The following is a 15418-nucleotide window of genomic DNA, read 5'->3' on the forward strand; positions in this document are numbered from 1 at the left end:
GAACTTGGGTCATGTTCCCGTTCCCAGGCTGCTACTTCTTCTACGATAATATAGTTGTCACGGGAAAGGAAATTTTGAGACTCAACCACGTTGCGTACGCAAATAAACATTCTATAGGACAGTGCAAACGGCAAACTGTCCAACTTGACAGTTAATACAGTGTTTTTCACCAGATTATTCTTTTGCATTTGACACACAACGTTACAATACAAACAGATCAAGCTTGTTTCCTTAAAAAAAGAACTTGGGATACAACAACGCATATGATACAATACAACAATGCATGGTGTCATATCATGCTCCGGCCATGGCACCATAAAGGCCACCGAACATGCATGATGCATCCTCGCTGCAGTCGACCAAGTTCTAAGAATCTAGTGCGCGCTGCTCCTGAACTGTACACAATTCTAACGATCTATGAATGCAACCCTGGTACAATTTGCGAGTGACCAGAGGTGATATCAGGAAATGATATGCCAACAAGGAAATGGTACATAAAGAAACACAGGACTTTGGAACTTTACCTGATTGACATAGGGAAATCTCATTACTCCCCATTTATCATGAGAGAATGATAGGGAACTTTGTTTATTTCCACAATGGTTGAGTGCTCCTGTAAGAGTGGTTGTTTCCATGGCTCTCCATCCATTTGAATATATGCTCGATCCCACTCGCCACCCCTCATTTCAAATTTGATAGCCGCAGCCTGATAGCAGGAAACGGATTTGGATCATACAGTCCATTAAAAAGCATCCGTAGGAAAAGACGCGTTAGGAACAACTCAGGACATTTGACTAAACTGCTCAATAACATCGACAAAACTAAGCCCCACAAATTTCTAAAACCTTAATAAACCAAATAATTGTGACTATCAAGGTATCTCATAAAAAAAAGATCACAACAACACAGTTGCTTATCACTCTTGATTATCCCAACAGTCAAATCTTTTGCCGACATATGATGCAAAAAGTAAGACCATAAAAATAAAGTACCTGGGCAATGTGCTTTGCTTTGATAAGCTCGGCCATAACAAATGAAGCATGCCAACCTTCCTTCAGACCAAATATTTCAAGTAAGCCATCATCTGAATGAGCTTCAACAAAGCCTCTCTGCAAATCGGTAGAAAATGCTAACATCACACTCCATTGTGGACAAAAGAAACAGTAATAGTTCTAGAAATGCTAAGCTGACCCATCTTTTAAACCATTTTGCAATATCAAAGGCATTTATTTGAGTTTTCAAAAGATGAACTATATTTAGGAACAGAAAGTAAAATTGACAAATCATATGTGATTCACATGGCAATGTAAGTACTAACCTTTTCAAGATACTCAGGTTTAAGATCACCCCATGGATGCCTTCCACTGCCATAGTTGTATAAATTTAAGACAACTAGGGACCTAACGCTGCATTATCAGAGAAACGCATGTGAGTGCAGTTCCAGGGCATCCTGCTCAGCAGTAAATAGTTTAGATGATAATTCTCTATAGGCATGCTCATCTAGCATTCAGCATCTGTTATGAGCAGATATACCATCCAGTTTTCACAACAGTAGGATGAGTATCCAAGGCATTCAAATATTGATTAGTAAACTACAATCTTCTGACATAATATGTGCACTCTGAATAATTGCTGTGACTATGCCAGTGTAGTTGTAAACTGACATGAAGAAGCTCCACATACAACTTCATACCTTTACATAGGACATTTGCAGCTAAAAAGAATTGTGAGCCGTATAGGTGTCTGCCATATCAGTTCATGTACAGTAGCAAATCACATTGCCATGTACTACCTCGGTACTCCGATTTGACCCAGGATAAAAGCATCATGCTCCAATAATTACTACTAATCAAATATGTTTGATATACTCTCCAGGGCAATTCCTCTCCAGCATTATTTGATATACTCTGATTAAAATTATAAAAATAACAACTTTGTTCCAGTACAATTATACCAAACTGAATATCCAATGTAACAACAGAAAACTGATTTGTAATGGCATAGTTGCAGTATTGTAGGTACTAAGTTTTTGCTCTTGTATTGATTTTTATGATTTTTTTTCAAAAATAAAGGGTATTGATCTTATACCAAATATCTAAGAAGCCTCTATTTATGATCAAAGGGATTATGATGATTAAAATAATATTGTAATAAGTCTAATGGTGCTATTTGCAGGGGACAACTTGCCAGTTTAGACGACGCTGTGAAGAGGCTAGTAGCAATAGATACTTTGGTCCCTAGTAGTAACTAGCTAATCAAGGGATGATTGCAACAGTTCATTTGAGTGATAACCGGTGCAAACTTCGAAGTTGGAACCAAACATACAAAATGTAAAGTATTCTTGTACTCTTTCTAAAAACCTCAAACATCATGTAAATATGACTACACAGGAATTCGCATATGAAGTGGCAAAGTATCACAGATTCACAGGAATTTTTCAAGGTTCTTAAGGCTCTTTGCTGTAACCTGTTTGTACTTTACAATGTTAAAAGATATCAATAACTAACCTTGAAGGCATTTGAACTTGCTCCCACTCTGAACAATTGGCCTTTTTAATGGAAAGTCGCAAAATGTTCTTAAGCCCCCTGCATCAACATTCAACAAAGAATTATGTGAGCTTTGGATAGGTAGCAGGACAATTTAGAGCAGCTTAGAGAAGGAATAGTTCAAAGTTCATGTAAAAGCATATCGTTTACCTTAGCTGAGGACTTGCTGTACAAGGTGTACAAAACCACCCCTGAGTGCAGCTATATCCAGCATAAATCAACTGCATAGGGCAAGAAAGCAGAACCATTTTATAAGTCACGTAAATACCCAAGAAGGCAAGACATGAATCTGTAATACCAAATGACATGCAGCAACAAAGCCTTTTAGAACCAAGGAAGTTAGGAGATACCACAGGAATATGCTAAAGGAAATGAAATGGAAAAAAACATGCATATAAATAAGCCTTTGAAGCATATTTTCTTCTTCCTGATTCGTAGGTTATAATGTTATACTACCTCCATCCCCGAATAAATCAACTTCTAGAGTTTTCATAAGTCAAACTTTTGTAAGTTTGACAGAACTTTATAGAACTTACTTTTGGGTATGGAGGGAGTATATTTACAGCTGCCAGTCCTATCTTTTGGGTGAGCTGGTCACCTATAACTTTGTGCGTGGCAAATCCTTTTCAGTTTCACTCAGGGTGTGTGTTTGAGGTGCAAACCCTAAACCCTTAATAAAATGGTACACAGCTCTCATGCTTGTTCAAGAAAAATATGTCATATTCTAGAAGAATTTGCAGTACCATCAGCTCAGCCAACAGATATATAGCAATATAAGGAGATTAAGAATTTCTTTTTTTCTTTGTGACATTACATGGTATTTTTATCATCATAATTACGAGGTTCTGATGAGACAGGCAACCTACAAAGATATTGCTAACCAGCGGTCTCAGTGGAAGGGTATATGCTGCTCACTCAGTAAAAGAATTTGCTATGTAGTTCCAACAAAATGAGCTAGCCAATAATCACACTTCATACCTAATAATGATGAAACATATAGCAGAGTATTTAAGCGAGACAACATTAAAATTACACCATTGGAGGGTTCCTATTAGCACCTTATTTGCAACTGGTCCTTGTGCAAGATACGGTTTTTCATCACGAAGATGATGGAAGCCATATGCAACCTGAGCATCCATCCCTGCTCAAAGTAAATAGCAAATTTATCAATGAAAATAAACTATAACAACTAAAAACATTAATCAAAATTCAAATTCTTGATGAAACCTAAGAAAATAGAACATCTGGTCTAATTCTGTTTATAGTTCAAAAGGTTAAACGATCTAATTTAAGTCTATCTACTGCACTAGCTTCAAACTTCAGAAGGATTCGTATTTGAGCATTATTATCTCAGCAAATGAAACCTTTCAACTGATAAAAAAGAAAACCCTTAACAAAGAGAAAGGTAACCAACTAAATACCAATGCTAAGGTAGTTGTAGAATACTCCTTTATAGAAAGAAGCCTTTTCGGATAACTCTGTGCCATTCTCCTGCACCATATAAGATTAGCATTTTAATAAATCCAAAATCAGAAATCACTAAATGTACTATAGCATACTCTACAAATACTATCTCCAGCGCCTTTTTAACAAGCAACCACATTGTTTTTATGTTACTATCTTGCTCTAGCAATACTTTTCAGATTTCTGTTATCATTTGCAATCTTAGCATTTGTAAAGTATAAATAAACTCAAATAAGAGCAGAGCTTAGATGGAAAGAGTAGTGAATGTAGGCAACTTATATTTAAGTAGCATACAAATCTAGATGAAGACATGAAGTGATAAGTCAAACCTGGCTGATCTCCAACGGATCTCCAGGTTCCACTTTCTTAAGTGCATATGGCAACTCTTTTATTTCTCCTTCTGGCATCTGAATTACAGTTTGCCAGCTGCATGGACAATAGTAGAGGTTATCAGCACATAAATGGATGAAACACATGCATAGGAACATAATATATACAGTAGATACTATATTATGATGGTATCATATAGACGTACAAACTTACCCATTAATATCATGATATATTATTCTGCCTATCTAGAGTAAGTAGTCATCTCATGTACTGAGGGTGTGTTTGGTTTGCACCCTCCTAGGAGCGACAGCAGCCACAGGTATCCAAAATCGGACACCTGGGCTCGCTGCCTGCGCCAGGTAAGCATATATTGAGCAATAATTTGCTCCACTATTGGCAAATTTATAGCAGATAAGCATATAGTAGATCAGAAGTTTTATTAAGGTGGAGTAGACGACCAGCTACTACACAATATTAATCGTTTTTCCTCTATATAATCAACTAAGTCAAACTTGAATGTGCATAACAAAAAAAAAGTGCCAAAAAGACAAACAAAGATCACACCTGTCAAGACGGCAAATGGGAGCAGTGGAAGCTTTGCTGAGATAACGCTTTACAGCTGAGCGCCAGCCAAAGGGAAAAGAGCCACCCTGTGCACGAGCTGATTAGTTGTTTTGATTGAAAACAGAGGATTTACATACAAAAGTAAAAGAACACATATATAGGTCATTACCCATCCAAACGATCTAGCAAGATCATTTCCTGTACCAAGTGGAATGATTCCTGTAGGTGGAACTGGTTCCCTTTTCGTCTTATAAAGATCCGAGAGACATCCAAGCACCCAGCCAACTGTGCCGTCACCCCCAGCAACCTGCCAGGAAAAACTAGCACATGGATGTTACACAAAGTAGTTGAAGGTTAATGTGTAAGCAACATCACAAATCATTTATTGATGAGGAGAAGAGACATGGATGCCTGAATTAGTGAAGAAAGCGATAGCCTTTTACAAATTATTTGATAGGAAAAGAAAACTGGATGTGTGCTGTTAATATAAAGAAATGCACTATTATAACAAAAGGAATCAAGCACATACCACAATTCTCATTCTCTCACGAACGGCCTTCGCACGGTTATCGCCTTGGTCAGCTAACTTCTCCAAACAACTCAAACCATAGTGAACAAAATCTGAAGGCTTCACAACAGAAAGATCAAAGACCTGGCAAAATGGTTGTCAGTATGTACTGTTCAGTTTTGACCAACTGATAGTTTAAGAAAACGTATCAACCACAATAACATGCTACATGAGCTGTCCAACCTCACAAGAGCAATGCACAAGCTTATCAGATTCCATAGAATTGTATATAAGTTTTCTACCTATAGTTTTTCATCAGTTATAGCCCCATTATACTCCATAGTCACATCAGCAACCCAAGAAGTTAACATCAAGTTCCACCAGATTTGATGCATAAGAAAATTAGATAGATTTAAACAGTGTCAAAATCAGTGTCGCTGGCCGCTTTGGTTTCCTATCAAGAGACTGTCAAGCTAAGAAGTAGAAGGACGTCCCATCACTGCCCTCTGGAAGCTATCACCCTGAAAGGATTGTGCGTGCCTTTGTTTCCCCCCAGAAAGACCACAGAAAGATGATGCCACATGATCTCCATCTAGCTAGGTCATCTGCTCCTATATACTATCCGAGGCCATGTGACAAAGTGAGATGCAAATAGCTACAGCCTTCCCAACAGCCAACGGTACTCCCAGCATTTATTATGCATTTAGCATTCACCATGACACCATCCAACAAATAACTGTTTTTTTTTCATGAGCCATCCAACAATTATTCGTTTCCTTCCGTTGAACCAATATCAATCTATCATGTGAATTCCACAAAAAGGCAGTGGCCGCGAGGTAACCTAACTTGTAACGTTTGAATTGATCCACACAAGGCTTTACTGCTTTAGAGAGCCGTCACACAGATCGCGTGACGCTTATATTCTCTTTCCAAAAGTACCAATGTGCGTACTACTCCGACGGGATGTATGTCCACCTACCCAAGGGAATTCAAGTAGGCCTTGTTTAGTTCTAAAAAATTTTGCAAAATTTTTCAGATTGTCCGTCACATCGAATAGGTATGCATGAAGTATTAAATATAGACGAAAATAAAAACTAATTACACAGTTTGGTTGAAATTGACGAGACGGATCTTTTGAGCCTAGTTAGGCCATGATCGGACAATATTTGTCAAATACAAACGAAATTGGTACTATTCACATTTTGACAAAAATTTTGGAACTAAACAAGGCCTAAAACACGTCTCCGAGGTCAAAATCGCTGTGAAATTCCACTGGAGTGTCACGAGCGATCACTTGCAAGCTCAAACACCAAGCGACCGACAAAGCGACATCGAAAAACGCGAAAGCGAAACTGCGATTTGGGTGGAGAAAAAAGGAGGAGCAAAATTGGGGCAAGCAGAGTTGCACGAGCGTGGAGAGATTCTCCATGGCGTCACACACCTGCTCCTCGGTGATGAGCTCGTGCAGCCGCACCTTGAGCTCGGGCCCGTGCCGCCCGCCGCTCCGCGAGTTGACGAACACCACCACGGGCGCCACCGCGGGGCCGTCCGCGTCCTCCCCCGCCTGGTCATCCGCGGCTGCCGCCGCCACGCCGGCGGCCTCGTCCTTTGCCTTGACGGCGGCCGCGACGGCGCGGCGCAGGTAGAGCGGCATGACGACCTGCCTCCGCAGCTCGGCCTTGTCCACCTCCTTCGACCACACCCCGCACGCGCGCACCGACTCCCAGATCGAAACACGCGCCGACGGCGCCGTCGAGGGAGCCCTCCGCACGACGGCGGTGGCGGCCGGCGCCTCCCCCGCCCGCTCCATGGCTATACGCCTCGCCGCCTCCGGGGACAAAGCTCAGCAGCTCCGAATTTTTTTTTTCTCTCCTCTCTCCCTCGTGCTTGCTTGGTCTGCTGCTCTGGCCGCTGGTGGTGCGAGCTGGTGGACGGAATTGGGGAAAGAAATGGAAATCGCTGTGGACTTTATTGGTGGGCGAGACAGAGGTTTTACTAACGGAAGGGTAATCAAGACGGTGGCTTTGACTGGTGCCGATGCCTGCCTGCGCTCTTTGCTGCCGCTCTCGCCAGACGCCAGCGGCAGCCGCGTCCGTCTCTCGGTGTCTGCAGTGGATGCCGCGTTGGCCGCTGCCGTCGCTCCGATATCTTTGAGGTAATACTGTAGCTGCCGTTGGATGCCTCCTGCAGGACGGCCCGTACAATTCGGGGACCGCGTTTTGAAAATATAGATAAAATAAAGTATTAAATATGGATAAAAAATAATTAATTTTATAATTTATCTGTAATTTTTTAAGTTTAATTAATTTATAATTAGATAATAATTGTCAAATATAAATTTCAAACTTGATTTCAATCTCCAAAATAAATTTGGATCTAAACAAGGCATTAGACATTCTAGATTTCAAACTTGAACATTAGGGTATTCTATAAAAAATTTCAAACTTAATCTACAAAAGGTTTTAAATTTAGATGACGTGTCAGTGTAGATGTTGTGTTTACATGAAATAGTAAGGCCTTATTTAGTATGGTACCATTATCTGTTGGAGGTTAATGAATCAACCAAACACAAATACCGCTTTCACCTCCAAATCAAATGGCCTAGGAGCCTTTCCTTTTACCCTATAGGACGACAATTTCAACCACGTTATTATCGTGAGGAATTTGCTTTGTTTGAGAAGAAGAATTAAGAACTTCAAATCCAAATATCTCGTTGCCGTTTGTCTCCAGACCAAAGGAGTTCTCTATATTCATGATGTGACACATCACTATATTCCTTTTAATCTTGTGGATGGCTGTGTTTTCGTGTGGCTTATCTTTTATAAATTGCTCGTGTGCTTTCGGTTTTCTCGATATTCACCCACTAAGCCTCGTAAAGTGGTTTGATACGCGTTCGTAGATGGGGTTGTGATCCATCTAATGAGCCGTATGAGAATAACTATGTTATAATAATTGGGAATAGAGATTTTGGATAATCTAAATATAGTTATTTTTTATTTCAAATTTATCGCTAAATCAAAGATAGAAAATAAAAATGACTATCTAGAACGTATACAAGATATAGAATAACTATTATGAAGTGAAAAGATATAGAAAACAGTTTGTGTGAATGACTCTCTCCAAATGATGATTTAGAGAGCGGGTTCAAAAAAGACTCTTAGAGATGCTCTGAGCCTTGCATGAATTTTCTCAAAATTTTTAGCTAACCTAAGAAGAGCTCCAGCATAGATCACTACTACAAAAATGATTTTGCAGCTATGTCCATTGAGTCCAAAATGCTCAATTAATGTTTCGAAATTCTCCTTGTAAATTGTTCGATAAACTGGTCAAACGGTTTCGCAACTATGTACATTGAGTATTTGTGTGTGTGAGAGAGAGAGAAAAAAATACTTCTAATGATCAATCTTCATCTCGCTATTCTGTTCTGGATGTAATAATATTATATGCTAAAATCGTTAAATTATGATGTAATATGATTCGTATGGCTCACGTTGAAGCACAAGTAGCTTCCCCGAATTGATTATTTAAAAAAAAAAAAGTAGTCTTCCCCAAGAGAGAGCAGTACTAAATATAGTAGTATATGATAATGTTGGCTTTATTTAGATCATCTGCCATGATAGGTCGGGATGCTGATGAGGCCTTTCCATTTCAAATCAAAGTGGCAAATCTCTTTTTTCGAAACGAAAACAGCAGCAATCTTAATTTACTGTTGGAATCAAATGATGCGTGCGCGTTCTTAGCGAGTGCACCTAACCGTGTACTGTATATGCGATGCGTTCCTTTGGCACACTAGCTTTGCCTACCTGTCTTTCATGTGTAACGGGTGGCAGAATGTGGTTGGCACCCATGCAAGATTACTCTATGCAACCACTCGCTTTATTCCAGTGTCTGGTACTCTGGTTACGTTATTTCTTTTTTATTTTTTGAAAAAAAAAATCCAGTGTCTGGTGTGCCCGTGCCCACAGCCCAGTCTGTGACCTCAGCCTTCGAGCGCACGTTTGGTTGCCATGTGGACCCGGAATCATCCAGGCCTACCGGTCATGTAAGCGGATCGGGTTACGAAAGACACAGAGAGAGAGAGGGTTTGGAATTTGGAAACGCGCGGCTGGGCGACAGGGCGAGTCCGAGGGTGGGGGTGGCCCTGGGGAGACGGCAGCGGCACGTGCACGCCGACGCTGTAGCCTCTACGGGCCCCGCCGGCCCGGGCCTTGTTTACTTTTCTAAAAAGTTTTGCTATATTATCAAATTTTACGATGCATACATAAAGTATTAAATATATATATAAATAATTATTATTACACAGTTTCTTTTTTAATTTGCGAAATAATTTTTTTAAATCTAGTTAGTTTATAATTAGATAATATTTATCAAATATAAATAAAACTTGTATAGTGTTTATTTTGTAAAAAATTTTAGAACACAAGGCCCCGGTGGAGTTCATCGGCCACATCGGTTGATTCCAGTATATCCGGCCCGGCCCAGACCAAAAGCTGGACAAGACAAGGACAGCAAACGTCCGAATTGACAAATTTATCACACGTGTCTTGCTGTCAGAAGGTGTTTAATTCTCCTTCTATTAAAAAAAATATTTTAATTCATCATTTTACAAAATAAAACTAAACAACATACAAAATTTTTGGCAAAAAATAGTTACTTTCCATTTTGAATTTTAGCCTCAAAAGGCTAAAAAAACCCAAAAGAGCTCTACGAGACCTCATGAGAGCGATAAATTCTGCATTTTCGATGAAACTAAACATAACTCTAAAAAAATTTGACATTTTACATTCCATTATTCTAAAGTAGTTGATATTTTGTATTTTGCATTTTTTTTACTAAACGTCCCCTTAATTTAAAATAGCAATCCCCCGCGTAAGTTGGAGCTCGAAACTGACAGCCTGGTCGGCTGTGCTCATTTGGCTACAGTGCGGCACTGCGGCTGCTGCTGTTGTTTTTTAGTGAGATGAAACTTAGAACTGCTATATGCAGAGTGAGATGAGCAGTGGAATCTTTGCAGTGACAGCTAAAATGATCACAACTGAGTGGAGCTTTGATGGACAAATTTCACAACAAAAAACTTAACCAGCTAATAAGCTATGCTCATTTTGCGTCCAAGTAGCATTTCATACCTTACATGTCAAGTAAATAAATAAAATGCCGGCATATGTGGCATTTTTATTGTGCCTATCATAGAATCATATCATCCCATAACCTCTGTACATTTGCACTAAAAAATGTAGTAGAGGCTAAATTTAGTCTCACATGTCTAAAGGATTCTATCCACTTATGTCTACACATCCATTCTCACGTTACTAGTGTATTGCTAATTCACACCGCAAGTTGAAGGGATATCGATTTCCTGTTACCAGTTACCAGTATATCTCAGCTTATTCACCACTAGTAAATGAGGGGTTTAAATTACTTATGGCTTGTTTGATGCACAATCATATCTACTTCAATTTACGCGTGGGTTTAAATTGCTCTTTTGTACAAGTTGAAATGGGAGGTCACATATTTGGAACCGGCCGGAGCGAGCACAAAATGTTTGTCTTTCGTTTATATCATCGTCTTGTCTACGTTGAATCTTTTCATAGTACAGAATAGATGTCAGTTTCCATTGATGGGCTTTCAATAACGTGATTACATGAACACCAGTAAGCCATCTAAGATGTGGAACAAGTGCGTGCATGCTTGCCGTGGCCCGGGGGGCATTGGGTGGCAGCAAGCCAGCAATGCAAAGCGCTGCCACACACGCCTATTCTATTCTACCGTGTGGTGATCGCGGGGACCGGGGACGGGCCGACGGCGAGAGCGGAGACTGGAGAGGGAGACGGCACCTGCACGTGCGCGCCACGCTGCCCGCCGCGGCCAGCATGCAGGCGGCAGCGTCCTTGTCGTTGGGTGTGGGTGGTGGATGATGAGGGGGAGGACGCCAGGACGGCGTGTTGCTTGGGCCGCTTCGAATTGAATTGGAACCGTTGGAAGAGCTGGCGGGCGGAGATCGCGAAGGGGCACTCCAGGGCGGACGGGGGACCGCAGAAGTCATCAGACAGACAACGACGTCTGACGACCAAAAAAAATCTTCTGCAAGTCTGGAAGACCGGAACGTTTGTTTGCATTGACGCCTTTTAATTACCTTGCATTGACGCCTTTAATTACCTCTGGAAGAAGGAAGAGTAGTACTGTATGTAGTAGTAGTCGACTAGTCGTAGTTCGCCGTCCGGTCAAGAATCCTCCTCGATGGATGCAAAGAGACGCGCGAGAAGTTGCCGTACCTGATCCGAGCCACCCCATTGACCCATTCGTCGTCAATTCATCCCACGCAAGAAGAAACACAACTAAATCCTATCAAAAAGAAAAAGATCTCAGACTCTAGTCCAAAAGTCCAAAGTTCAAACGCCCGTTCCTATAATCCACATCCCCTTGAATCCAAGCTTTTCCATGCCATCACTTGCTGGCTACGTGCATGTGCCGACATAGTAAATAAATTCCACGTCTTATATATAAGAAATAACCAGCAAATATGCTTGCGGCCCGTGCATTACGACGGAAGAAAAACTATCAAATGTTCGACGCATTTGCTTCAGTTTGCTGCACAGTTGCAGCGGCTGCGACAGGTTAACTTGTATAGGTGCTACTTTTGATATTGTGAGCAATCACATACGACTGGACTCATCAATGAAAACAAGAATGGCAATGTTAAATATGTATTTATTTTTGTTAGAGTTAGATATTAAGTTATGTGGTTTCTTTTGAGGATCTATAATGTAATTTTAATATTTTATTAAAGTAGAAAATGGGTTAACTGTCATCGTGTCTCGATTTTTACATGTCAGCCTTATCGAGAGTTGCAATATACTTAAAGATTTACACTAGTATGTACGAATAGCTTGAAGAAACATTTGTTTTTAATAATAGATTGGATAACAAACTATTCAAGATTTAAGTTTACAGTTTGATTGATTAATAGATCAACCGATTCATGCTATAATAATAATTTATTCCCAATTAAATTAAAATCAACAACTTAGTAATAGAAAAATATATTTATTATAAATATGGGTCAATATATAAATACGGGTCTGTTGAAGTACTTTAGTATTTTTTTTGTCAAATCTATTTTAGAGAGTAGCTAAATCAGTAAATTTAGCTAGTCTTTTTAAATAATTTTTTGGAAATGCTCTATTAGAAGAAGAATCATAGTAAATCAAGAAAACTTCTGAACCCCAACTGTAATTTTCTCCGTGTTCTCTTCTCCAGACTGCTGAACCATTGCCGCCAGCAGAAAAAAAGCCAATACGCTCTAGGCCTACTATAGCCCATCCCCGAGGATACTGCCTCAACGGCCTCTAGGGTCCAGGCTCCAGTCCTCCACGTCCCATTCCCACGCAAGACTAAAACAACCAAACACTGATCTCAAGTTTTCTTTTAATAATGAGTCACAAAAAAAGTTAATAAAAAAACATTGATCTCATGATAAAAAAAAGGAAAAGAAAACGTTGACCTCAGACTCTAGTCCCCTTGAGGCCTTTGAATTCAAGCGTTTCCATTCCATCACTTATTACTGGCTATGTATGCATGTGCCGACATAGTAAATTAATCCAGCTCTTGCGTAGAGTATAAGAAACAACGTGCATGTGCAAGTGCCATAGAGCTACATATGTTAATAACCTTTGTAGAACTAATTTAATAAATAAAGCACCTTGTTTATCAAGGTTTTAAAATAGCGCCCGATTCTATTTGGCTGAGGCCTTTTTATTTCATTTAGAGGTCTCATATAAAAAATGATTTTTCAATTATTTTACTTGCAAATATTTGATTGGTAGGAAAAGATTAACTCTACAGTTTTACATTATGTCGAGAAAACCTCTAAACCATGTTTCTTTGAATAATCAACATCATACATGTCATTATAAAATAGACCGCTCAACTCTTTGCCACTATGGCACTATCCATGGGTAAGACCACATCGTTAGCACTTGCCGGTCCTCTAACATTGTTTTCAGGAGGAACAGTGAGGGCAATTTTTTTGTGTGCAAGATGTGATCTGCACCCTGATATATACCTCTGTCCGATGATCAACCGCCACACTACTTGTGTGTTTGCACCAATTGTATAGGAGTATGAAACTAAGAAAATTTATAAACATAAATACTCAAGACGGTGAGACATGCCTCCATGTCTATTACTTCACAATCGTGCAAATGTGCAATACTCCAATGCTCACTAGAAAAGCCATATAAAGTCGATTTGATCCTTAATTTGTATGAACACTAAGAAGTCAATACCATCATAGATAGACTTTAAATACTAACCTACTCCCTCCGTCCCCAAATACTGCTATTTCTAGCAGATTTCAGACAGATTAGTGTGGCAAACAAAAGATCATTGTACCCTCAATTAATTTGGGTTCCACCATTTAATCATGCACGTTAAGTCATGGTTCTCTAGTTCCAATGAGCTGCATTTAATGCCAACTAAACAGGCTTAAACAATTATTATCATGTGCCAATGTACTACTCCCTAGAAGAAATTAAATGAGCTGGTGGACTACGGAAGTTTCCGGGAGAAATTAAATGGGCTAGTGGACTGAGTATGCTAGTAGAAATAGCAGTATTTGTGGATAAAATTTTTTTCTAGAAATAGCAGTATTTAAGGACGGAGGGAGTATTAATGTAAATTTTATGAGGTTTACGATGCTTGGGTGCTTGGAGGAACCTGTGGTTTCTGTCCGTGGAATTTTTTTGGCCACCTAGAAGACAACAATCTATCCTTGGGCTAATTAAGGTGGAGTAGGTTTCTAGAGCCTAGCCGTATGGCATGATCGTGCATGCCCGCTCCACCACTGGGCACTTGCATTGCCCGCACGGCCGTGCTTTTGTAGCACACGGCGTCACGTCGGGTCCAGCGGTTCACAGCAGCATCGACGAAGGGACCGACTGTAGTAGAGTGGCGGGCAGCAGCAGCGCGTCCTGTGTTAGCGGCGGCACGTCAGTTTGTTGCCCACGAAGGCCTGATCCACCAGGCGGCGGCCACACTCCACAGGTGTGTCAGTAACGAAAAGCAACATCAACATTTGACTTCTCAGAAATCCAGTAGGAGGAAACTGCTGAGCCACCTACAGGGGGCCGTGCATGCCGAGAGCCTCCGCACCAGACAATTTTACCTAATAAAATTAATCTACGTTATATAAATATTGATTCACTTTTAAAACCAGGGGCATGTTTGGTTCCTTGCTAAATTTTAGCTAGCTAAAATTATTTTAGCTATTCTTGAATGACTAACGGAACTAAACTGTTTTAGCTCCTTTTAGTCAATGTGTTTGAAACTTTAGCTACTAAAGTAACTAAAATTTAGCTAGCTAAAATTTAACAAGAGGAACCAAACAGGGCTCAGAAGATAGTTGGGTTTAAACTTTAATTAAATATAAGTTTAAAAGGCTTGTTACGGTGCTGGAGGCTACCGTGACGCCCAACTAGGAGAGGGTTGAAACTGCAGGAGACATGAGAGAACTAGAAAGAGAAAGCAACTTCTGAAGCGCGGAATTATTCATCTACCATTTAAATTTAATCTAAAACTAGTTCCTGACCCATAATTTTGGTTTCAGCCCATAACTTTAGTTCTTTCGCATCGGTTTTTTTCATCTTATAACCTTTAGATCTCCTTGATAATTTATTCCAAGCACCGTAAAAATTCTCAAATTTTATGTACGAAACTTACGTGTACGTGTGTAATTCCGTGTTAAAAGAGTTATAAAATTATTTTTTTAGTCAAAATAGTCAGGTATTCCTTCAACTTGATCACATCTAGAGAAGTTTGATCTAAAATAAAACTGAAATTTCTCACAATTTGGAAAGACTAGCCACGTAGACGTAGGTATAGGGTAATTTTGTGCTCCTCAGTCACAATCCGACCGCGACCAGGCCACCGTGTACGTGCGGGCGACCCGTTACAAAAAGCTTCAAAACTACCCAATAATCCCAAGACGCAAACATCTTCCGATCTACAA

The 15418-nt window shown here is 39.9% G+C and overlaps 1 protein-coding gene across 1 annotated transcript; it reads right to left on the minus strand.

Moving 5' to 3' along the window:
* Positions 96-7475, minus strand: LOC8082713 (diacylglycerol kinase 7). Its single transcript, XM_002454630.2, has 13 exons — positions 6854-7475; positions 5434-5556; positions 5074-5211; positions 4905-4990; positions 4340-4436; positions 3968-4037; positions 3605-3687; positions 2697-2767; positions 2508-2585; positions 1319-1406; positions 993-1109; positions 525-706; positions 96-429 (listed from the first exon to the last, which is right to left on the minus strand). The coding sequence occupies exons 1-12, from the start codon at positions 7220-7222 to the stop codon at positions 548-550; spliced, it is 1479 nt and encodes a 492-aa protein (XP_002454675.1). The 5' UTR covers positions 7223-7475; the 3' UTR covers positions 96-429; positions 525-547.

Source organism: Sorghum bicolor, chromosome 4 (genome assembly GCF_000003195.3).
Source record: "Sorghum bicolor cultivar BTx623 chromosome 4, Sorghum_bicolor_NCBIv3, whole genome shotgun sequence".
NCBI classification, from domain to species: Eukaryota; Viridiplantae; Streptophyta; class Magnoliopsida; order Poales; family Poaceae; genus Sorghum; species Sorghum bicolor.

Excerpts from the sequence above, each read along its gene's own strand:
- LOC8082713 (XM_002454630.2), bottom strand. The coding sequence starts at position 7,222 with ATGGAGCGGGCGGGGGAGGCGCCGGCCGCCACCGCCGTCGTGCGGAGG. Across the intron at positions 4,437-4,904 it reads CCCATTTGCCGTCTTGACAG|CTGGCAAACTGTAATTCAGA; the intron begins GTGTGATCTTTG and ends TTGTCCATGCAG. Across the intron at positions 707-992 it reads AAGCAAAGCACATTGCCCAG|GCTGCGGCTATCAAATTTGA; the intron begins GTACTTTATTTT and ends TCCTGCTATCAG.